General features: G+C 46.4%; 1 protein-coding gene across 1 annotated transcript in view; it reads left to right on the top strand.

Annotated features, from left to right (window-relative positions):
• GALNT16 (polypeptide N-acetylgalactosaminyltransferase 16) overlaps positions 1-15,695 on the top strand; it is a 122,892-nt gene extending 107,197 nt beyond the window's left edge. Inside the window, exons 14-16 of the mRNA XM_077820242.1 lie at positions 840-981; positions 3,538-3,654; positions 15,558-15,695. Of these exons, the coding sequence (XP_077676368.1) occupies positions 840-981; positions 3,538-3,654; positions 15,558-15,695 (397 nt within the window). The remainder of the gene's footprint in view (positions 1-839; positions 982-3,537; positions 3,655-15,557) is intronic.
• Positions 15,696-19,429: the final 3,734 nt, after the last annotated feature.

The following is a 19,429-nucleotide window of genomic DNA, read 5'->3' on the forward strand; positions in this document are numbered from 1 at the left end:
GCTGCCCACTGTACTGAAGTCCAGGGCCAGATTAACCATTAGACCTAAGACTAGGGCCTCTGACTCTGGAGTCACAGTGACATAATCATATAGAGCCTGGAGCTCCCAAGGAACAAACTACATGGAATTGGGTCTGCCGCAGGACTTAGATGGGAGATTTTCAAGGAAAATCCCAGATTCTGTAGCAACTGGTCTTTGTGAACTGGTAACTGGCACTCTTCCTTCTGAGTCAGTACTGAACCAGTGCCCTAGCCCCGTGTTAGTGAGCAGCCATGTCTACACTAGGGCTGTGTTATTAGAACATGTTAGCTAACACAGTCTAACAACACCCCTTTAAATCCTAGTCTAGACAAAGCCTAAAACTCAGTAGGGTTAGATGATGGTGGTTAAAAAGTTGATAGCCGTCTGGAGCCCTGTCCACACTAGCGGAATGCTAGTTGTTACCACAGTGGAGATGAACTGATGGTAGCAATGGGGAAATTTGGGGCAGGGGAGGCTAGCATAGACATAGCTTTTTGCTGGAGGTGCTGTCTTTCAGAGGAGATGCAACCCTGAAGTCCTAACTCATTGGGGATATTAAGGATCCCCCAGCACTTTTTGAAAGTAAGGGATACTAATACAGAGTTCTGGCCAAATCCTAACTCACATTCTGCCTCCTCGAATTCCCACAGACATTTCTATTGGGTATAATATTCTTCATTTGCTGGCCCCAACTATTGTGCGGTGTAACTGCATGCTGTATTCCACTCGAGAGGTGGACGCTCGATATAAATGCATACAGTGTATTGAGACATTTCTGGCTATAAGGTGCCATGCAACTGTTGTTATTTTTCTCCTAGGGTTCCTGAAAAGGAGCTGGTTCCTGGGATTATCAGACAAGGAGGACAGTGCCTGGAGTCTTGGGGCCAGGACACAGCAGGAAATTCTGTGGCTGGTGTGGGAGGCTGCAAAGGGACAGTGAGCAATCCCCCTGTCAGCCAGGTGAGGCAGGCTTGAATTTGGCTCTTTACTCCTGCTTGCTGCTTTTTAGCAGCTTTGACACAGTGGTACTGGGAGGATAAATGTTTAGGAAAGGTGTGTGTGTGTGATCTTTGGAATATCTGAGACCCTCGGCAGTGTGTCCTGACAGACAACAGTAGCCACTTCTGCACAGCCTTATAATAAGTTACAGTCTTTCTGCTGTAGGGGGTGGACAACATGCGAGTCAGAGTTTGACAATATGGCCCACAATCAAACCGCTCAGATTAAGCTGAAGCATTACATGCTGGGACTTGTGTTCTCCACTGGCCACATTTCTGTTTCCAAGCTGGGGTGGCCTCAGGCGTCTCCATTTTATGCAAACTTGATGTGGGCCTTGGGCTTCGTGGCAAATTGTAACCATGGCCTTCAGTTTGACAAAGTTTGGGTGCTCCTGATCTACTGTATTAGATATTGATTCAGTGAGATGGACATTAATGAACATATACAGATTCACAGGCAATGCTCCATTAACCCCTGAGTGCTACAGTGAGCACTCAGGAGTTGAGCTACTTCTCATTCTCTCTGCCTATCTCATCCTTATAGTGTGAATTACCATAGTATCCAGGCACTGAAATACAGTAAAGAAGGGACACATTATTCCTGCTAAAGGTGAGCTGCACTTGGGTTCATGCATTACACTGGAGTATTTGGCCTGAGTCCATGGGAGCGTACAGACACCACTTTCTGAGCACAATACAAACATTCACAGGATTTTGAAGTGGTTAATATACTCTTAACTGGCACAGATGCTGGTGGAAATTGAAATCTTTGCTATAATTACTGGAAGAATATATTTAAATACTTATTCAGGAAAGAAAGTCTGCACTTAAATAAAAATGTTGAAAGTACTTTTTAAAACAGTATTTGTAAGGGGCAGTGTCTGGTTAAAAAGCAGTTTTTAAAGAAACCTCATTTCTTTATGTTACTAATAAGACTGAACATAAATAAAACATAAATAATTTCCCAGTGCTAGCAATTGCAGCTCTGCTACCAAATGGCATGCTACCAGAGCCATCATAGATTCTCCCCCCACTACCCCAGAATCTGTGTGGATCTGCAGGGTGTGCATTTGCAGCCCCACAGCTTATTCCATGGAAGGGGACAAACCAAAAAAAAAAGGACTTTTCCAAAAGCTACATTCTGGATCAAATTTGACCCAACACTGTCCTCTTTAAATAAAATCATACCAAAGTGCAATCCTAATCTGAGAAGTGATTTAGTAAAACAGCATTCTGGGTTATGAGAAAAAGATGTGTGGGTTGTTTCCTAGCTGCCAGCCCTGCAAACTCCACCTGGGGTCTGAAAGTCATGCACGTCACCACATGTAACGGAGATTCTCTAAGCCAGAATCTGTCCTTGATGGAGTTGCTCAGGTGTAATTTGAGGGGAGAATTTGGCTCTGCAGTTGGAGTTTAGCTAATAACTCTGTTGATGATGGGTGAGCCAGAATAGAACTCAGGTCCTGCTCCTGAAGTTGTGTTGGCTCCACAGAGCTAACAAAATGTAAGACATAGGGGGAGAGAATACTTGTCACTAAAAGTCAGCAAATAATACTTAGAGGGAAAAGATCTGTTAAGTAAGAAGATGTCATTTTTACAGTGGCTTTTCTGAATAAAGCCACACTTTATGGTAAGCAGCCAGGACCCCAGCTGCTGTAAATTGGCATAGTCCCTGTTACTTCAATGGGGGACTACATTACACCAGCCCAAGATTTTCTCATTTGACAGCCTTGCTACAGCAGGGAAGCAGCCTAAGTGAACAAAGGGTCCCAGTAAGCTATTTCATGCCAGCAAATGCTCATTCACATCTGTTATCTGTTGGGAACAAGTTTGCAGCCAGCATCCAACATGCCATTTAATCAGACTCACTGTGCCATTTCACTATTGTTTAAAGTCACTGAAATGTATTGCATTCGGTCCCTCTGCTGGGCCACTGTCCCAGTGAATAATAACCTTAATACCTGATGGGATGGGTGTCTGTCAAGTGGCATGACGGATCAATGCAATGGCTTATTTTCTATGGATGTGTGTGTGCTGTATGGAAGCGTGTGGGTTTAAATGTATGTGTTTGCCTAATTTGATAAACTGTCTGTTATCCACATTGGACAATTGTTGTTGACTCCTGGGAGAAGTAGGCAGTGCATTTGCCTATTATGTAAAATAATCAGAAACTGTTGCCCATTACCTCAATTAGGAGACAGGGTCTTAGCTGCTTTGCAGGCCAGTAGAACCCTGGTTACGTAAGGGTGCTGTGCAGGGAGACACTTGGAACCCAAGGATAATCTGACTATTGGAAGCCAGCTGGACAGGTTTTGAAGTTCACATGTCAGGGTTCCCCAAACCTGAACACAGACTTCAAAGCCTGGTGCCAGACCTGCCCAGGACCTGCCAGCTCAGTCCATGGGAGTCTCTTCTCTGGTAAGGACTGAGAGAGGACTCCAGGATTTGGCTCATTTTTCTGTTATATCATTGCTACCATAATGATGGAATCTGTATCTTTTTGTTTTCTCCTCCAAAGGAGTGGGTCTTCAGTGACCCTTTAATTAGACAACAAGACAAGTGTCTCTCCATCACCTCCTTCTCCACCGGATCTCAGATCACACTGGAAGCATGCAATCAGAAAGACGGCAGACAGGTACTGTACCGCCTTCATAATGCTGTCACTGTCCTATGTTGGTATTAGTGTTGCTTAAAGACAAAGAATTGGCACTGGCAAGGTGACCATATAAACTAAAAGGTCTCTTCCATCTCTAGATTCTAGGATTCATCCCCCACATGTACATCTCTTGTCTTTCATAAACTCTGATGTGACCCTTCCCGTTACTAGGGATGGGATACAGATCACATTGCTCTGAGATACCCAAGGGAAGTGGTGAATGCATCGTCATTTACTTATTTAGAAATATGTAAAATGTGCTTATCACTCAAAGCTGACCTCGCCTCTTGGGGTGGGGAGACAGGTGCCTCACACAACCAGGACCAAATTGGGTTTGAGGCCTGAGTTGTTAACTGGAATGGACAAAGCACAAGAGGGGAACGATCCTGCACTTCTAGAAAATGAATGGGACTTACTAGGGCTCTTCTATTCCTGACTTCTGTGCTTCCCTCAAGCAGCAAGGGAGAATAAGCATTGCATCGTCCAGGGCTGTGCTGGCATCTTTGCTAAGGTACCTATTGCCTTGGTAGCTGAGAGGCATGAAGCTGCATAGCCTATGACCAGTCCACAGCACCATCTGCTGTAAAGTACTACGCGTGTCTGAATTTAGCCCTTGCCAAAAGGAAAGTGATTTTAAAAGCATTCAGCCAGGCCCATCTATGGGAAATTCAGCCAGGCCCATCTATGGGAACCAGGAGCATAGATGTCTCCAGAGCGTTGGTTAATGCAGGAGTCTCTCGAAGAGCGGTCACTGTGAATATGCTGGGACAACTCTCACTGTCAAAATTAACCCTGCAAGGATAACCCAAGAGGTCTGTACTTTCCTGGGTCTTTCCCCCTCTGGGCGACCACATGTATCCCGAGCTGCGTAATTAGGTCACTCAGCTCTCTGTAAGTGCCTTCCTGAGTCCTCCTCCCAGTCGCAGAGAGGATCCTGGCAGCTGCCAAGATCATCAACTGCCCCCTCCTCCAGGGAGGGGAGAACCGGGGGAGCAGTGGGGCCTAGCACCCTAACAATGGCAATATTGTGGGGGCTGATCTATGTTTCCCTCCCCACAGTATTTCCGCTGTACCTAGGGAGAGTGCAAGACAGGGCAGCCCAGGCCTTGCTCCTCCTCCAGCTCACCCCCCTCTCCTTGGCTCCAGGAAGAGGGGACTGGAGCTGGGCTGGGTGAAGAACAGCAGCAGGGTGGAGCTGCATCATTTCGGGGGCGGTGGGGTATGGGGGAAGGCTGTTTCCACACCAGGGTTAATTCTGGGGCAAGGAGCAGGATGTCGGGTGTTCTTGGTGCCCGGGATGAGGCAGCAGGGACCGTTCTGCCACAGCCACCCTAACCACCTGCTTCCTCTGCCACGTGTCTCCGAGGCCAAGATGAATGCCTGCCCTGCCACCCTCCCCCACCCCTGCAGCTGCCTTTGAACCACTCATCTGCAGCTGCGAAGCCCAGATCCTGAAAAGTCCAAATCTCTTCCTCCCCATTCACCATAGCCCTGTGCTGAGGGCACTAACAGAGAACACGTTCCTTGAGGCTCACCCTCAGACACCTTCAGTGGTGTACATCTCCCTGTTCCTACCATCTTCTCCCAAGACATTATTTGTATTGTCTAGGACCATCCCCATCAACTCTAGAGAGCAACTGAGTTCTCTTGCTTTGCTCCTTCCCCTCTCACAAAGTACCTCAATTCTCTTTCCTCTACTCTGCCCCTCCCACCTCTCCCCACTTACAGGGGGTCAGAGTGCCACTGCTGAGCCTGGGGCCACAGAGCCCACCCCCAGCTCTCCTCCTGGTTTGGATGGCAGGACACTTGATGCCCAAGTTGCACCCTTCTTGTCCTGGACTTCTGGACAACAGGATTTTTCCCAGCCTTCTGGGAACTATATTTGAACCTAGTGGTGGCCAATATAATGCATACCTTTCAATACAGCCCCCAGCCTTGAGTATGTTAGCGGACATGAGAGTGCAGTAGAGTAACTTTGCTCGGTGCATCTTTCCCATCTCATTCTGCTCTTTAGTGCTTACAGCACTGAAAAGTTATCAGGTAGCTGACAGCTGGAAACTGAGTTAGGAACAGGGTGACCAGATGTCCCGATTTTATAGGGACAGTCCCGACTTTTGGGTCTTTTTCTTATATAGCCTCCTGTTACCCCCCATCCCCTGTCCCGATTTTTCACACTTGCTGTCTGGTCACCCGAGTTAGGAAGGCGTGGAGAGAAGCCCACTCTGCCATATCTCTGTTCCCAGACACTCTCCTTGTTAGCCCAGACTTTCGCTCACACATGAATCACCTGGTAGCTGCCAGCTTCAGTTTCCACTTGATCTGGGAGAGACAGTTCCAGTCCCCAAAATGAAGTTGAGGCATTGTCTCAAATGGAAAAGGGGGAGCGTGCGGATGGGCAGAGAGGGTGTGGGGAAGGGAGGATCCTGCTAGTTAAAGATCAACATCAATATTAATAGCAGTGGTTGCCAGACCTATGGGTGTGGTTACACAATACCCTTTGTCATCCCAGGACATGCAGCCAGCTTGGACACTGCTAGTAGAGAGAGCTCCAGCTGCAAGAATCCTGATCTGGAATTTGAATCCCCAAAAATTCAGAGCTGTTTGGATCTGGAGTTTACCATTAGCCCAATATATAGAGATGGGCCCAGATTCAAAATCCAGATCCAGGGTTGGATTCAGGCCCATGTATCCCATCCCCTCCCCCACAAAATTCAGGAGTGTTTGGAACTCGAGTTTTGGATCATCCCCATATTTAATTATTTGAAGCATTTAAACAAAATCCTTGTTAACAGACTGTCAGCAAAATCATCTGCTAGGTCAAGCCCTTGATTTGAGTCCAGCTTATCCACATAAGGTAATGGAAAACAATGACTCACATCCTTAGTAGACTGGCTCCAAAGTTTGTGTTCGCATCTTTGTAATGAGACCACTATAAAACTGTCACATCAACGCTCTGTAACTCACTCCAATGGCACAATGAATCCACGGGTGTTAGTGTGCATTGATTTTTCACTTCTGGGGAGAGGAGCCCATGTGCCTCTCTGGCGCAGAGAGGACGCTTGCCCTGCAGGGCTAGGGAAGCAGGCAGAGGTGGCAGAAGCTCGCTTTGAATGGGGGCGGGGGGGTAGCCTGAAGTTTGGGACAGAGTATGCACTGAGGAGCCTGTGGTCAAGGTGCAGATAGAGCTTGGGCAGTGGCAAGTGCTCTGGCAGCTGCAGAAAGTCAGAACAGAAAGGTGAGCAACTGTTTCATTCAGTAGCCAAGCCAGAGTAGACTGTGTCACAACACTGGGATCCTTGCTCTGTTACTGAAAGTCAGTTTGATTTGACTGGTTTCAGAGTAGCAGCCATGTTAGTCTGTATCCGCAAAAAGAACAGGAGTACTTGTGACACCTTAGAGACTAACAAATGTATTTGAGCATAAGCTTTCGTGGGCTAAAACCCACTTCATCGGATGCATGCAGTGGATTTGATTTGATGTTCAGAAAGAGAATAAAGGCTTGCAAGCTGTGGGCCAGTCGGATCATTCAAAGACTGTTGTTTTTGCCAGAAAGGCAAGCAACAGTTTAACTTGCTAGCCACATCAAAATAGGCTTTGTAAAAACAAATTACTGAGTCAGAATAAGTCCATGTACATATATGCAGGAAAGCACTTGATGGAGAGATCAGAGAATGACCCAAGTCTAAAAGCATTCCAGCCCCATCAGGCTATTCTGTACTGGGCTAAAGGAGACCAGGAACAACATATATTTGGCAAAGCCATGATCACTGAACAGGAACAGCTGGTTGCTGGCAGCACTAATGGAGAGCTAGCCAAGTGCTATTCTTTATGATCAGAACTAGATTTCAAACCAGATGGACATTATCCATAATGATATTTAGATGTTAGCATTTCTACTTGAATGTCAGATAAATTATTACATAGTCTCAGACTGGTGGTGGACGTGGCATTTTAATTTGTAATAAAGTGAGGACAAATATAAGACCAAGTGAGAGTCAGACACTAAAAACAAGATAATAGAATTGAGAAACCCTGGCATAATATTCCAAGACAGAACAAAGTGAATGCAGAGAAATCCCATTAGACAAAAGTATTTCATTGTAATTTACCTGAGAGAATGAGACCCCAGCCTGAAAATTTTTTGAGGGACGACCAAATCTGAAGTCATAGCTGTCTGCCTTTTTCCCCAGCTTGCTGCTCAATGATGCATATTATCTGAGATAAAGACAAATGGAACTATGTGCAGACAATCAAAAAACAGAGTGAAAACCTTACAGTTTTGTAGGTGTCTGAGTCAGCGTCTTGACAGTAATAGCCAAGTAAAATGTTCCTTTCAGTATACCACAGCTTGAAAGCAATTTTCAGGAGACATGAGATTTTCTCAGCTCTGATTTCCTTTTTGTTTCAGTTTTGTGAATTTCAGAGCTCACAGGGAGAGTGACAGCACTTGTTAGATTCTGGCCTAGTGCACCAACTGCCATACAAGCTTTCCTATCAAACACCTCTGTTTACGCACAATCTTCTGTGAAAGATCTCCTCTGATTCCAGTCCTAGGCTCCCTGCAGCTCTGCAAATGCACCTCAATCATGACCTGCAGTACCCTCTATGTCAGAGCTGGCTCATGGGCAGCCATGCTTAGAAGTCAGAGCCAGAGCCCACAGTCATAAGATAGGAGTCAAAAGTCAGCCGAGTCAGGACACCGGGAGGTCAGAAGCAGGAGATAAACTAGAAGTCAGGAGCCACAAGTCAGATGCCAGGAAATCCAAGCTAGCGGAGCAGAAGCAGATGGTAGCAGGAGTGGGTAGTACGAGACTCACAGACCAGAGGGGAACCCAGTTGTTCAGACAGCTTCCTGTTCTTGCTGCGGGCTTAAGTAGGGCCAGCAGGCCAATCTGTCACTCTGGGACTCTGCCAATCGGGCATCAGGGGTGGACCCTCACACTGGGACTGGGCTTCCGGGGTCTCAGATAAGCTGCTGCCAGGTAGATGGTTGAAGCATGGCTGCTTCCATGAACCTTGCAGGCCCAGGTATGAGGCCTGTGGGTCATAACACCCGGCTATTCCAATTATCAGCTTCACCTACTGTACCTCAGTCCTGTGTCTGGTCTACACCTAAACCCTAAGTTAACCTAGCTTTGCCACTCAGGGATGTGAACAATTCAGTCCCCTAAGAGCTGAAGTCTAGCTGACCTAAGCCCCAGTGTAGACACTACTAGGTCAATACCTGTGCTGCTGTAGTGTTTCTAGTGTAAACATACCCCTAATATATAACACCCTGCTGTTCTACTCTTACTTCTTACCTGACTCGGCTGCTGCCAGTAGCTTCCTAGGTTTACTGAGCTATTTTTAGTCACTTGCAAAAATTCCAGACCCGCTAAGACCCATGATTTGCCTGTAAAATTATTTGGACTGACAGAAGTTAAAAACCAACTTGTGCTCACACTGAAAAATTATAGTACTGTTATACCTTGGGCTATATTTTACACTATCAGAGTGGAAGGATTGAATGACTTTTCCTTCAATATTATAGTAATAATATTTGCAAGACAAGGTGGATGAGGTAATAGCTTTTATTAGACCCACTTCTGTTTGTGAAAGAGACAAGCTTTTGAGCTCTGTGTGGCTCAAAAGCTTGTCTCTCTCAACATCAGAAGTGAGTCTAATAAAAGATACTATCTCACCCACCTTGTGTCTCTAATATCCTGGGGGGAACCTATTTAGCTACAACACTGCAAAGAGTAATGATATTTGGCACTTGCAGCGCCTTCATTCATATATTGCAAAGCACTTTAGTGCACAGTAGGGCTAGTGGGACAGTTTCAAAATTTTGATGAGATTTTGATGGGTAAAAAAGAGACAAAATATTTGTGAAAATCATGACATGTTGTCCAACCAGTTCTAGGGGGTAATCTGTATTATCTCCTTTTGACAGAAAGAGAGGCAGAGGTACAGAGAGATTCAGACCAAAACTTTTTGAAAGCTTGGCAAGCCCAAAGAGTCATTTCAGAACTGGTAACCCAAAATCTTGAGCTGGCACAAAGTGTATTTTCACTCCATGCATCTGAAGAAGTGGGTTTTTTACGCACGGAAGCTTATGTCCAAATAAATGCTAGTCTTTAAGGTGCCACCGGACTCCTTGTTGTTTTTGTGGATCTACCCCTTGATACTTGAAAGTATGTGTTGTTTCCTCTTAGCCCCAATCTCTCATTACATGTCTCTTTGCTTCAACAGTGAGTTCTTTGGGACGGGCTGCACCTTCCTGTCTGGCTGGAAAGTGCCTAGTACGTAGTGGTTGCTACCATAAATAAATAATAGTAATAACATGGGTTTGAGAGCTCCACCAGGATTCTCTGCCATTCATTTACTCAGAGATGGCTGATTTCAGCAGCTACATTGAATGGAGCGCTCCAGACTGTTGGGATTTTCCTGTCTCCCTCTTCTCAGTCAAGCAGATGGCCCAGTTAGGACACAAGGTTTGAGTGCTCAGTAGGCTGACAGCCTGGGGATCTGAAGAGGATGTTTGGCCTGACTGCCTGATTGATGCAAGAAAAGGGGGACAGCCTGTCAGGCTGACTTGAAAGGTCTGGAGCAATTGCAGACGCACCATATTCAGGGAGCAAATATCCCTAGAGAAGCTGTCAGACTTGCCTCCCCTTTTAGATTAATGTTAGAACTCTATAGGCCTTGGGTCATTCATGGGTAACTGACCCAGTGAACAGTTTTTAGGTTGCCACATATTGCAGGTATTAGGCTCCCAGCCACATTCAGTGAAAATCCAGTGGTTAAAGTTTATATCAACTCGCTAACACAGCATTTCATTACGGCACTATTTATAATTCCTACCGCAACAGTGTCCGGGTGGCTCCTCATTGTCTTCTTGCTTATCTATACACTGATTATTATTCTCGCATGACAGAGCAATTGTGCAATGTAGGCTCTTCTCCGCTCAGTCCAGTTAGACCTGAAACAGCCTGGACTTGATTTTACAAATATTAATCCTCAGCTTGCCACTGTTACCAGCTCTGACTGAGGGGTCTCCTGCTGGGGGACTGGCCTTTGCTTCACTGGGAAGAAGTCAACATGATCAGGGAGGGTGCTAGGAGGGCCAGAAATATGGTGGGGGTGGAATTATAACCCTTCCTGAAGCACAAAATGGAGCTTACAGTGCCATCAACACCTGCTGCCTCCTAGGACCCAAAATCCACGTTCCAGGTTAGGCTGGCTATCACCTGGCAGAGGCCCACTGTGTAGAGAGCCAGAGAGGAAGTAAACCACAGAAAGCAGACACCATCATGAAGGACTGGGAGAAGGGTACACCTGCTCTTGGGAATCCCCAAGAGCACATATTGTGCCTGCCCTCATTTCGGTAATACCTCTGCATGTGAAGGCCTTCTCTCCACCTTGCATCTCCCCTGTGGATGCCTTTCCTCGTATGTGCTATGGCTTCCTGTATTAGCAATTGCTGCTGTGAAGGAGAAGGCTGCAGTTTACCATGCCTTGAATATTAGAGATCTGTGACCATGGCAATTAGCAAGGGACATTTTCCTTCCTCTTCCACCCAGGAGAAACCTGGCCCCATCGGAGATTCTGTGTCATGTGATTTCTCCAGATTACAGATCCACTGATCTGTGAGCCTCTGTGCGCTGAGCAGATGCCAGCCACTCCGTCTTCAGCAATGGCCTGCAGCAACAGCAGCAGCAGGAGGACACACAGTGAGCGTTCAGCACCACACATTTCTTCCTGCTAATAAACTACACCAAACAAATGAACTTCTCAGTTAATTGCACAACCTGAAAACCCAGCAGTTGTTTCAGAGTCATCCTGAATCTCTCAGTGCAGTAGAAAGTGGTAGGTCAGTTGTGGGGGAGGAAGTACAGGCGTGGGATTTGGCTGTAGGAATTTTATGCAGGTAGCAGTTTGTGTGTTGACAGTTATAAGCGGAAGTTGTTGGTTCTTTTCCTTAGATGACGTAAAAACAGTGGTTTTGATCTCATTAATTTTGCCCCATACAGGCCTGGAGTTTTTATGCCCCCCTCCTCCCCTCATATTCAGGAGGAAGCAGTAAAGTGGCTAGAGACTCACTAGGCTTCACTTAAAATCTCTTATCTGATCACTCGAGGCCCCACAAGAATTATAAGAACAATCACAGGCTGTGGAGTTTGAGTGGGCTGCCCAGCTGTGGCCTGATTGCTTTTTGGCTGAGCCAAACCTGAATGGCACTGCTGCCCCATGCAACAGGTCACAATGCCACTCACTCAAATTTGGCTTGACCACCCCTCCGTCTGATGAACGAGCAGCTGGGCCAAACCTGAGTGGTGCAATGCCACCCATTCAAATTTGGAGGATGTATGTTTAGGGGCTCATGAACCTCAGGGTTTAGGCTGCTGGTAGGGAAAGAGGGCGCCTGAGAGGGGAAGAGGAGGGTCAGGCACAGGGACAAATCTATCCCCCCCACCCCAGCACACTTTAAATGGTGCTCTACAGCCCCTGAGAACAACCTTGTGTTGGGGCAGCGCAGTTGGGCGTGATATCTCGGATAGATAGATGAGTAAAGGTACAGGGAGAGGGTGAAAACTGAGTGTTTGGGGGGAATCTCAAAAACCTTCACAGGAAACTACCTGCAGCCATGCAGCCTCAGGCTGTGGTCTTCCCAACTCTCATCCACCAAGCACCATTTGGCCTGGTTAGCACTTGGAGGGGAGCCTCCTATGTATACATAGGAACACCTGTGTATTGTGGGAAGCGATGCTGATGACTCAGTAGAAAGCACTCTTCCCTAGGCCCTGTCTATGCTGGGTGAAAATGCAGGTGCAGCCCGTCCCAAAGAACTCACTGTTGAAGCAAAGAGGCAAGTAATGAGAGATTGGGGCTAAGAGGAAACAACACATACTTTCAAGTATCAAGGGGTAGATCCACAAAAACAACAAGGAGTCTGGTGGCACCTTAAAGACTAACATTTATTTGGACATAAGCTTCCGTGCATAAAAAACCTGCTTCTTCAGATGCATGGAGTGAAAATTACAGATGCAGGCATTATTATACTGACACGCGACGAGAAGGGAGTTACCTCACAAGTGGAGAACCAGTGCTGACAGGGCCAATGCAATCAGGGTGGATGTAGTTCACTCCCAATAATTGCTGAGGAGGTGTCCATTCCAGGAGAGGCAAAATTGCTTTTGTAGTGAGCCAGCCACACCCAGTCTCTATTCAAGCCCAAATTAATGGTGTTAAATTTGCAAATGAATTTTAGTTTTGCAGTTTCTCTTTAAAGTCTGTTCCTGAAGTTTTTTTGTTCAAGTATGTATGGCTACTTTTAAATCTGTTACAGAATGTCCAGGAAGATTGAAGTGTTCTCCTACTGGCTTTTGTATGTTACCATTCCTGATGTCTGATTTGTGTCCATTTATTCTTTTACATAGAGACTGTCCGGTTTGGCCAATGTACATGGCAGAGCGGCATTGCTGGCACATGATGGCATATATCACATTGGTAGATGTGCAGGTGAATGAGTCCCTGATGGTGTGGCTGATGTGGTTGGGTCCTCTGATGGTGTCGCTAGAGTAGATATGGGGACAGAGTAGGCAACGGGGTTTGTTACAGGAATTGGTTCCTGGGTTAGTGGTTCTGTTGTGTGGTGTGTGGTTGCTGGTGAGTATTTGCTTCAGGTTGGGGAGCTGTCTGTAAGCGAGGACTGGCCTGTCTCCCAAGGTCTCTGAGAGTGAGGGATCATTTTCCAGGATAGGTTGATGAGGTGCTATAACAGATTTAGAAGTAGCCATACTTGAACAAAAACCTTCAGAAACAGACTTCGAAGAGAAACTGCAGAACTAAAATTCATTTGCAAATTTAATACCATTAATTTGGGCTTGAATAGAGACTGGGAGTGGCTGGCTCACTACAAAAGCAACTTTGCCTCTCCTGGAATGGACACCTCCTCATCAATTATTGGGAGTGAACTACATCCACCCTGATTGCATTGGCCCTGTCAGCACTGGTTCTCCACTTGTGAGGTAACTCCCTTCTCGTCGCGTGTCAGTATAATAATGCCTGCATCTGCAATTTTTACTCCATGCATCTGAAGAAGTGGGTTTTTTACCCACAAAAGCCTATGCCCAAATAAATCTGTTAGTCTTTAAGGTGCCACCGGACTCCTAATACATACTTTGACCTTTCAGTGTAAGCATCACAACCACAGTGGGCCACCAAGAGAATTCTTTGTGGGTGGAGACCTTGCGGATGAGCCCAGGGACGTTGCTCCATGCATGGCAGAAGGCATAGAGGCATTTATTGAGATGCTGACAACGTGGCAGTCAGGGTGGAAATGCTGGCAGAGTGGAGGAATGTTGGGGCAGCTTGAAGTGAGATCAGCTTGGATAAGTAGGGAGGGGCAGAGTTATAAAGAGCTTTCTAGGTGGTGATAAAAAGTTTGAATTTGATGTGCTAGCGGGTAAGGAGCCAGTGGTGGGCTTTAAAGAGGGCAGTGACATGCTCAGATCAATGGGCAAGCAGATGATGACTTACTGTGGCATTTTATATGGAGTGGAGAAAGGCAAAGTAGGCTTTGGGGAAGGCAGAGACAGAGATGTTGCTGTAACTAAGATGAGATATAATGAAGGCCTGGATCAGAGATTTAGCTGTGTGAATGGAAAGAAAATGATGGGTCTTGTCGGTACCGAGGAGGAGGAAGCAACATGATTTGGACGTAACCCAGATGCAAGGGAAAGGGAGCAGCCAAAAATACCCCAGGTCATAGGCGGGAGTCAGAGGGAGGGTGGTGATGTTGCAACAGTGACAGAGGAGGTAGAAGTGGACAGAGTTTGGGAAAGAAGATAAGGAATCTGGCTTCTCCCATGTTAAATTCAAGCCGACAAAATCTTCCAGAGGAGATGTGGGATGGGATGGAAGGGGCCTGGCTAGGACTGGAGAGAGAGATTTGTGAATTGTCTTCAGAAATTAGACAGAGGAAAGAAAGGTTCTTACTTTGAAGTGACAGTTTGACTTTAAGGCAGCTCCATTGGCTTTTAAAGCCCTTAATGGAGAAGGGACTTGGCTATATCTGAGACTTCTTCCTTGAGCTGCTGCTTCATGGCAATCTGCATTGTTTGGACCCGACTCACCTTTCAGCTTTCCCCATCCTGCATTGGCTCAGCAAGGTGAAGGGCTGTTTGCAGAGGTGGTTCTGAGGGTGTGGAATTCCTGCCCTTGCTGCCTCTGCCTGGGCCTGTCCTTCCCCACGGCACTAAACAGTGATAGAACAAACACTCCCCTGCAAAACAAAGTATTCAAATGTAGGGCCAGGTTGCAGCCAGCCCCCTTTTAATACCACTTTGGCTTTCTAATATCATAGTTGGTTTTATATGGTATGTTTTATGCCATTGTAATTATTGTGTGTGCCAGATTCTGCTGTGTTACAGCAGTGTAATCTCAGAGCAGCCTTGGTTTACACTAAGGTAAGCGTGAGCAGGATTTGGCCTGCACCCTGCAGCAGAGGGATTCTCCGTGGGCCAGCAGGTGCCTAGAGATGTAGATAAGGAAATTAGGAACATAACCCGCTTAGGTTCCCTTGAAAATCCCACTAGGTGCCTATGTGCATCGTTAGGCTCCTAAATACCCGTGAAAACCTGTCCCTATAAGTACAGGTGAACTCCTATCAGCCAAACCCTGATTATGGAAAATACAGAGGATCCCAGATTTTGGAAATGTCACCAGAAACCAGAATTCCAATTTCCTGAAGTTCCACTATGTCCCCCCGCCAATTGTTCCAAACCCTGCCTCCTGTTTCAAGCTGGGAGGAGCAGCCTCCATGGTGAAAGTAGGGGGAGCCTTTCATCTCACTACATTGTTTCTTCTTTCTCCTCCCTTCTTCCCACCCCTTCTCTCAGAAATGGAAGATGAAAGGCAGTTTCATTCAGCACTTTGTCAGCGGCCTCTGTCTGGAAAACCAGTCCAGCAGGGTGGTGACCAACCCATGCCAATCGGATAGATCCGGCCAACAGTGGGAGCTGCTACAAGCCACATGATGGTAGCCCGGAAACTTCTCTCTTTCTTTTTGCATGAGACTTGGGGAATGGAAGGGGTTAGGGTGGGGAGTAAAGGTTTATTATTTCTAACGCTAATGTTTCGATTGTGATCATCAGCAAGTCACCATTTCAGCTGAACATTCACTGCTTTTGAACTTTTAAGGAAGAAGTTAGGGGAGGGGGGATAAGAAGTGGCACTGAAATTGATCCATCTGTTTCTTCTTTGCGGTGACTGACATCCTCATACAACAGCAATCAAAGGTAAGAGAGGGCACAACCCAATAGCCGAACAGAGCTCGGAGCAACAAGTACTGAGTAACAGCTCTCTCCTTTCTTTGCATTGAACTTTATGATCTTCAGTCCTGTGGATTCCATGTAACCAGTGGTCTTGACAATGCTTCTACAGACTCTTGGTGGCTCCTGGGCTCCACTGACTTTCCTCTATAACATCTTGTGTTATTTGTATGTGTTGTCTCGAACTGCTGCAATGAGGTTGCTTTGTGGGAAATGCAACATAACTAATGCATGGGTTGGGAGATGGGCAGTGGATCTGAGGGGCAGGGACTGTGTTGGGACAGGGCCTAGCACACTGGGGCATCATTCTTGGTTGGTCAGTCTGCAGACACTGCCATTGTACATATAATTTGTAGTATGGATGGAGAATGGCAGAGGAGGGGTAATGGATGCAGGGGGGGAAGGTTTGTATTTGTGCAGTGTTCCACTGGATCATGTCAATGTCATTCCTTCCAGAGTTTCTTTTTACAGCTTCCCATTTCCTATGGGAAATAGCCATGATGGTCAGGAAGGCTTCTGTGGTGAGATCTGAGAGAGGCCAAATACCATTGCTGTAGGTGGTAATCCAAACCCAACTCTCATTAACCAGTCAGATTGGTGTGCTTAATATGACGGAGTTCTAGGATAGGATGCAAGCTTATTATGAAATGCCAGTATCTGTATAACAGCCCCTGCTCTTGTACCCTACACCCAGGGAACCGGAGAAATAGCCAAGCTTTAGTTTGTGCATTTCCTTCCTCCCCCAGTGTTACTCTGCTGTGAGTTGACCTGACATTCAGAAAATGACTGGCTAAATTCTGGGATATAGGAGGTTGCTGGAGGTTACTCTGAGACTGATAGATCTGATGCTACAACCGCTAGGAAATGTCCATTAAGCCCCACCCCGAAGGCATTCCACGGCACTGCACTGACAGCGTGTGTTGGTGTATTCGGTGATGACAGGCCAAGCAACGTGGAGGGAGCCAATATCGCTCCCTTCTGCCTTTCCTCAGCTGGGATGCACTAACACAGAGAGAGTGCAATCCCCTGGGTAATTACTGTGTTCTAACTGGGGGTTATGCCAAAGGAGCGCAGTGAAATAGCAAAGTGTGTGTGTGTGCGCTGTCCATGTGAATACAGCCTGGGGTAGCAGCTCTCCTTTTACTAACCTTCACCCTCTCTCAAAGACAGGCAGCTAAAAGGTTTGAGGATTTTGCTGCTCTTCTTTCATTAGCTCTTCCCAGCCGAGAAGACCAGCTTTTCCCTCCAAAGGGTTAGCACTCACCCACCCACCTTCCCTTTTCTGAACCCACTCCCCATTCCATTAGTGCTCACACTAAGGCATTTCCTTGTGTTCTCTCTCACTTCTAAATGGGGATGCATACAGTCCAAGTGTTTGGTCACTCGCACCCCAACCCTTTTTGTTTTCATCCATGCATAGGTGGAGAGGGAGGGCAAGAATTCACCCTGCTGCTATTGGCACAAAGGGGCTCTGATCACCAGAATCTGCCATTCCTAACCCTTCACTACCAGACAGACAAGGTGTGCCCGTAAAGGCCTCCAGTTCTTCTTTTACTTAAATGAATATGGTGTGGAAAGGCCTGGTACTGAGAATACTTGTGTATCCCAAGTTGTGAAGGCGTTAGCAGAGCTGAGCCTTTCTCTTTTTCATCCAGGAGACCAAAGGTCTCCTAAAGAAATAGCATCAGGATACAAATCCATACATTAAGAACAATCAGTCTGTGCTACATACCTGAAGTTATAAAAATAGGGGAAACGCTAAAAATCTAGTGAATTTTCCTTACTTATGCTGTTTGCTTTCTGTAAATAGAACAGCCAGTTTCACTTTCTGTTTCTAGTTAGTATCCCTTTTTGTTTTCTGGGAGCCCCCCAGTTGTGTGTCAGGTTTGAGTTTCCAGAGTTGCAGGAGGTGGTTTACATCTGGAAAAAAGCCAAAATTGTTTTAATTGACAAGCCTATTAAACCCTTTGTATTGCTGTTGGATTTTGTAATCCCCACAACCACCACTAGAACAGGGCAAATATAGCAAAACAATGAGCGTATTTCTTTAAATTCTAAACAGCTGTTTGCTTTGACCATATCTGTGTCTTCTTTTTAATTCTCTATTCACAAATGATTTAGTTGCACACTGTTTGGAGAACAGTAGCTCTTTGTACCTGTATCTGCATGTGAATAAGAGTGCTGATATGAAAACAAGAGGATTCATCATTTGCTATTATTCTTCTGTTTAAAAAAAAAAAAAGTTTGTCATCCAGACAGGTGGCAGAATCCGTACCTGAGCAGTAGACAAAGCAGCAGGAGTCTGAACGTTTGGGTTCCTTTCTGGCTCTGCCAAAGTGTGTGACTTTGAGCAAGTCACTTAACCTCTCTACACTTCAGTTTCCCTATTTTAAAAATGGGGAAAAAATACAGAACCTATTTCATATGGGTGCCATGTGAATTAATTCATTAGTGTTCATAAAGTGCTTTAAGATTTTCAGATGACAGGTGCTCTAGAGGTGCAAAGTATTTATCCTTTATTAGCTCTTGTTTTGTTTTTCCAGCATATTGAAAACTGGAAGTCCTTGCTGGTTCAGGATAACATTCACTGGCTGATATTTCATTTCAGTGTAGCTAGTCATCTTAGTAATGTCCTTGGATGAATCTGATGAGTGATCTGCGTAGCGAATGAAAACTCAGACGGCCATTCCCCACTCCCAGTTGGGGCAAGTTCCATTTGGTGCAGCACTACCTGTATGGGAGGAGGGAGTGCTGGGCAGAGTCCAGGTGTACTGCTGCCTTCTCCTCCTGTGTCCTGCAGAGATGCTTCAGTGCCATGCAAGTGCACATCAGAAGGATGAAGAAGAGCAAGGGCAAGGTCTTAGAGACAGAGAAAGAGAGAATGAATACAGGGAAAAAGAGGAAAAGCCAGGCATGTTCTTAGGATTTATGGGGCCCTATGCAGTATTATTAAACTGGTGCCCCTATGCTCCACTGAAGGAGGTCCCCAGCTGGCTCCAGTGTGACCCCAGTGTGTCAAGGGGGCACAGCCACCACCCCCACATATGGACCCCCAGAATCTCCCCCGCCCCTACAGCCCCTAGCCACTCCTGGCTCACCCTGAGCATTTTGACAGGAAGTACCAAGCAGTAACACCACCAACAATAATACAAGTGTGTGTGTGAGAACTAGTGCATGTGAGAGAGACAGAGAACCTGTGTGGGTGTGAGAGAGCGATTGTGTGTTGGGCTGTGTGACAGAATGTGTGTTGGGGAGTGCGAGACTGTGTGTGTGTGACAATCTGTATTGGGGGACTGTGACTGGTGAGAGGCAGAGTGCACGTGGGTGTGAGAGCCAGTCTGTGTGTGTGTTAGGGAAGTGTGAGAGACAGTGAGCGCACTGTCACTTGAAGCCCCCCCCACTCTCTCTCTCTCCCTCTCCCGCTCAGCCACCCGCCGCTG

Source organism: Eretmochelys imbricata, chromosome 6 (genome assembly GCF_965152235.1).
Source record: "Eretmochelys imbricata isolate rEreImb1 chromosome 6, rEreImb1.hap1, whole genome shotgun sequence".
Classification (NCBI taxonomy): Eukaryota; Metazoa; Chordata; order Testudines; family Cheloniidae; genus Eretmochelys; species Eretmochelys imbricata.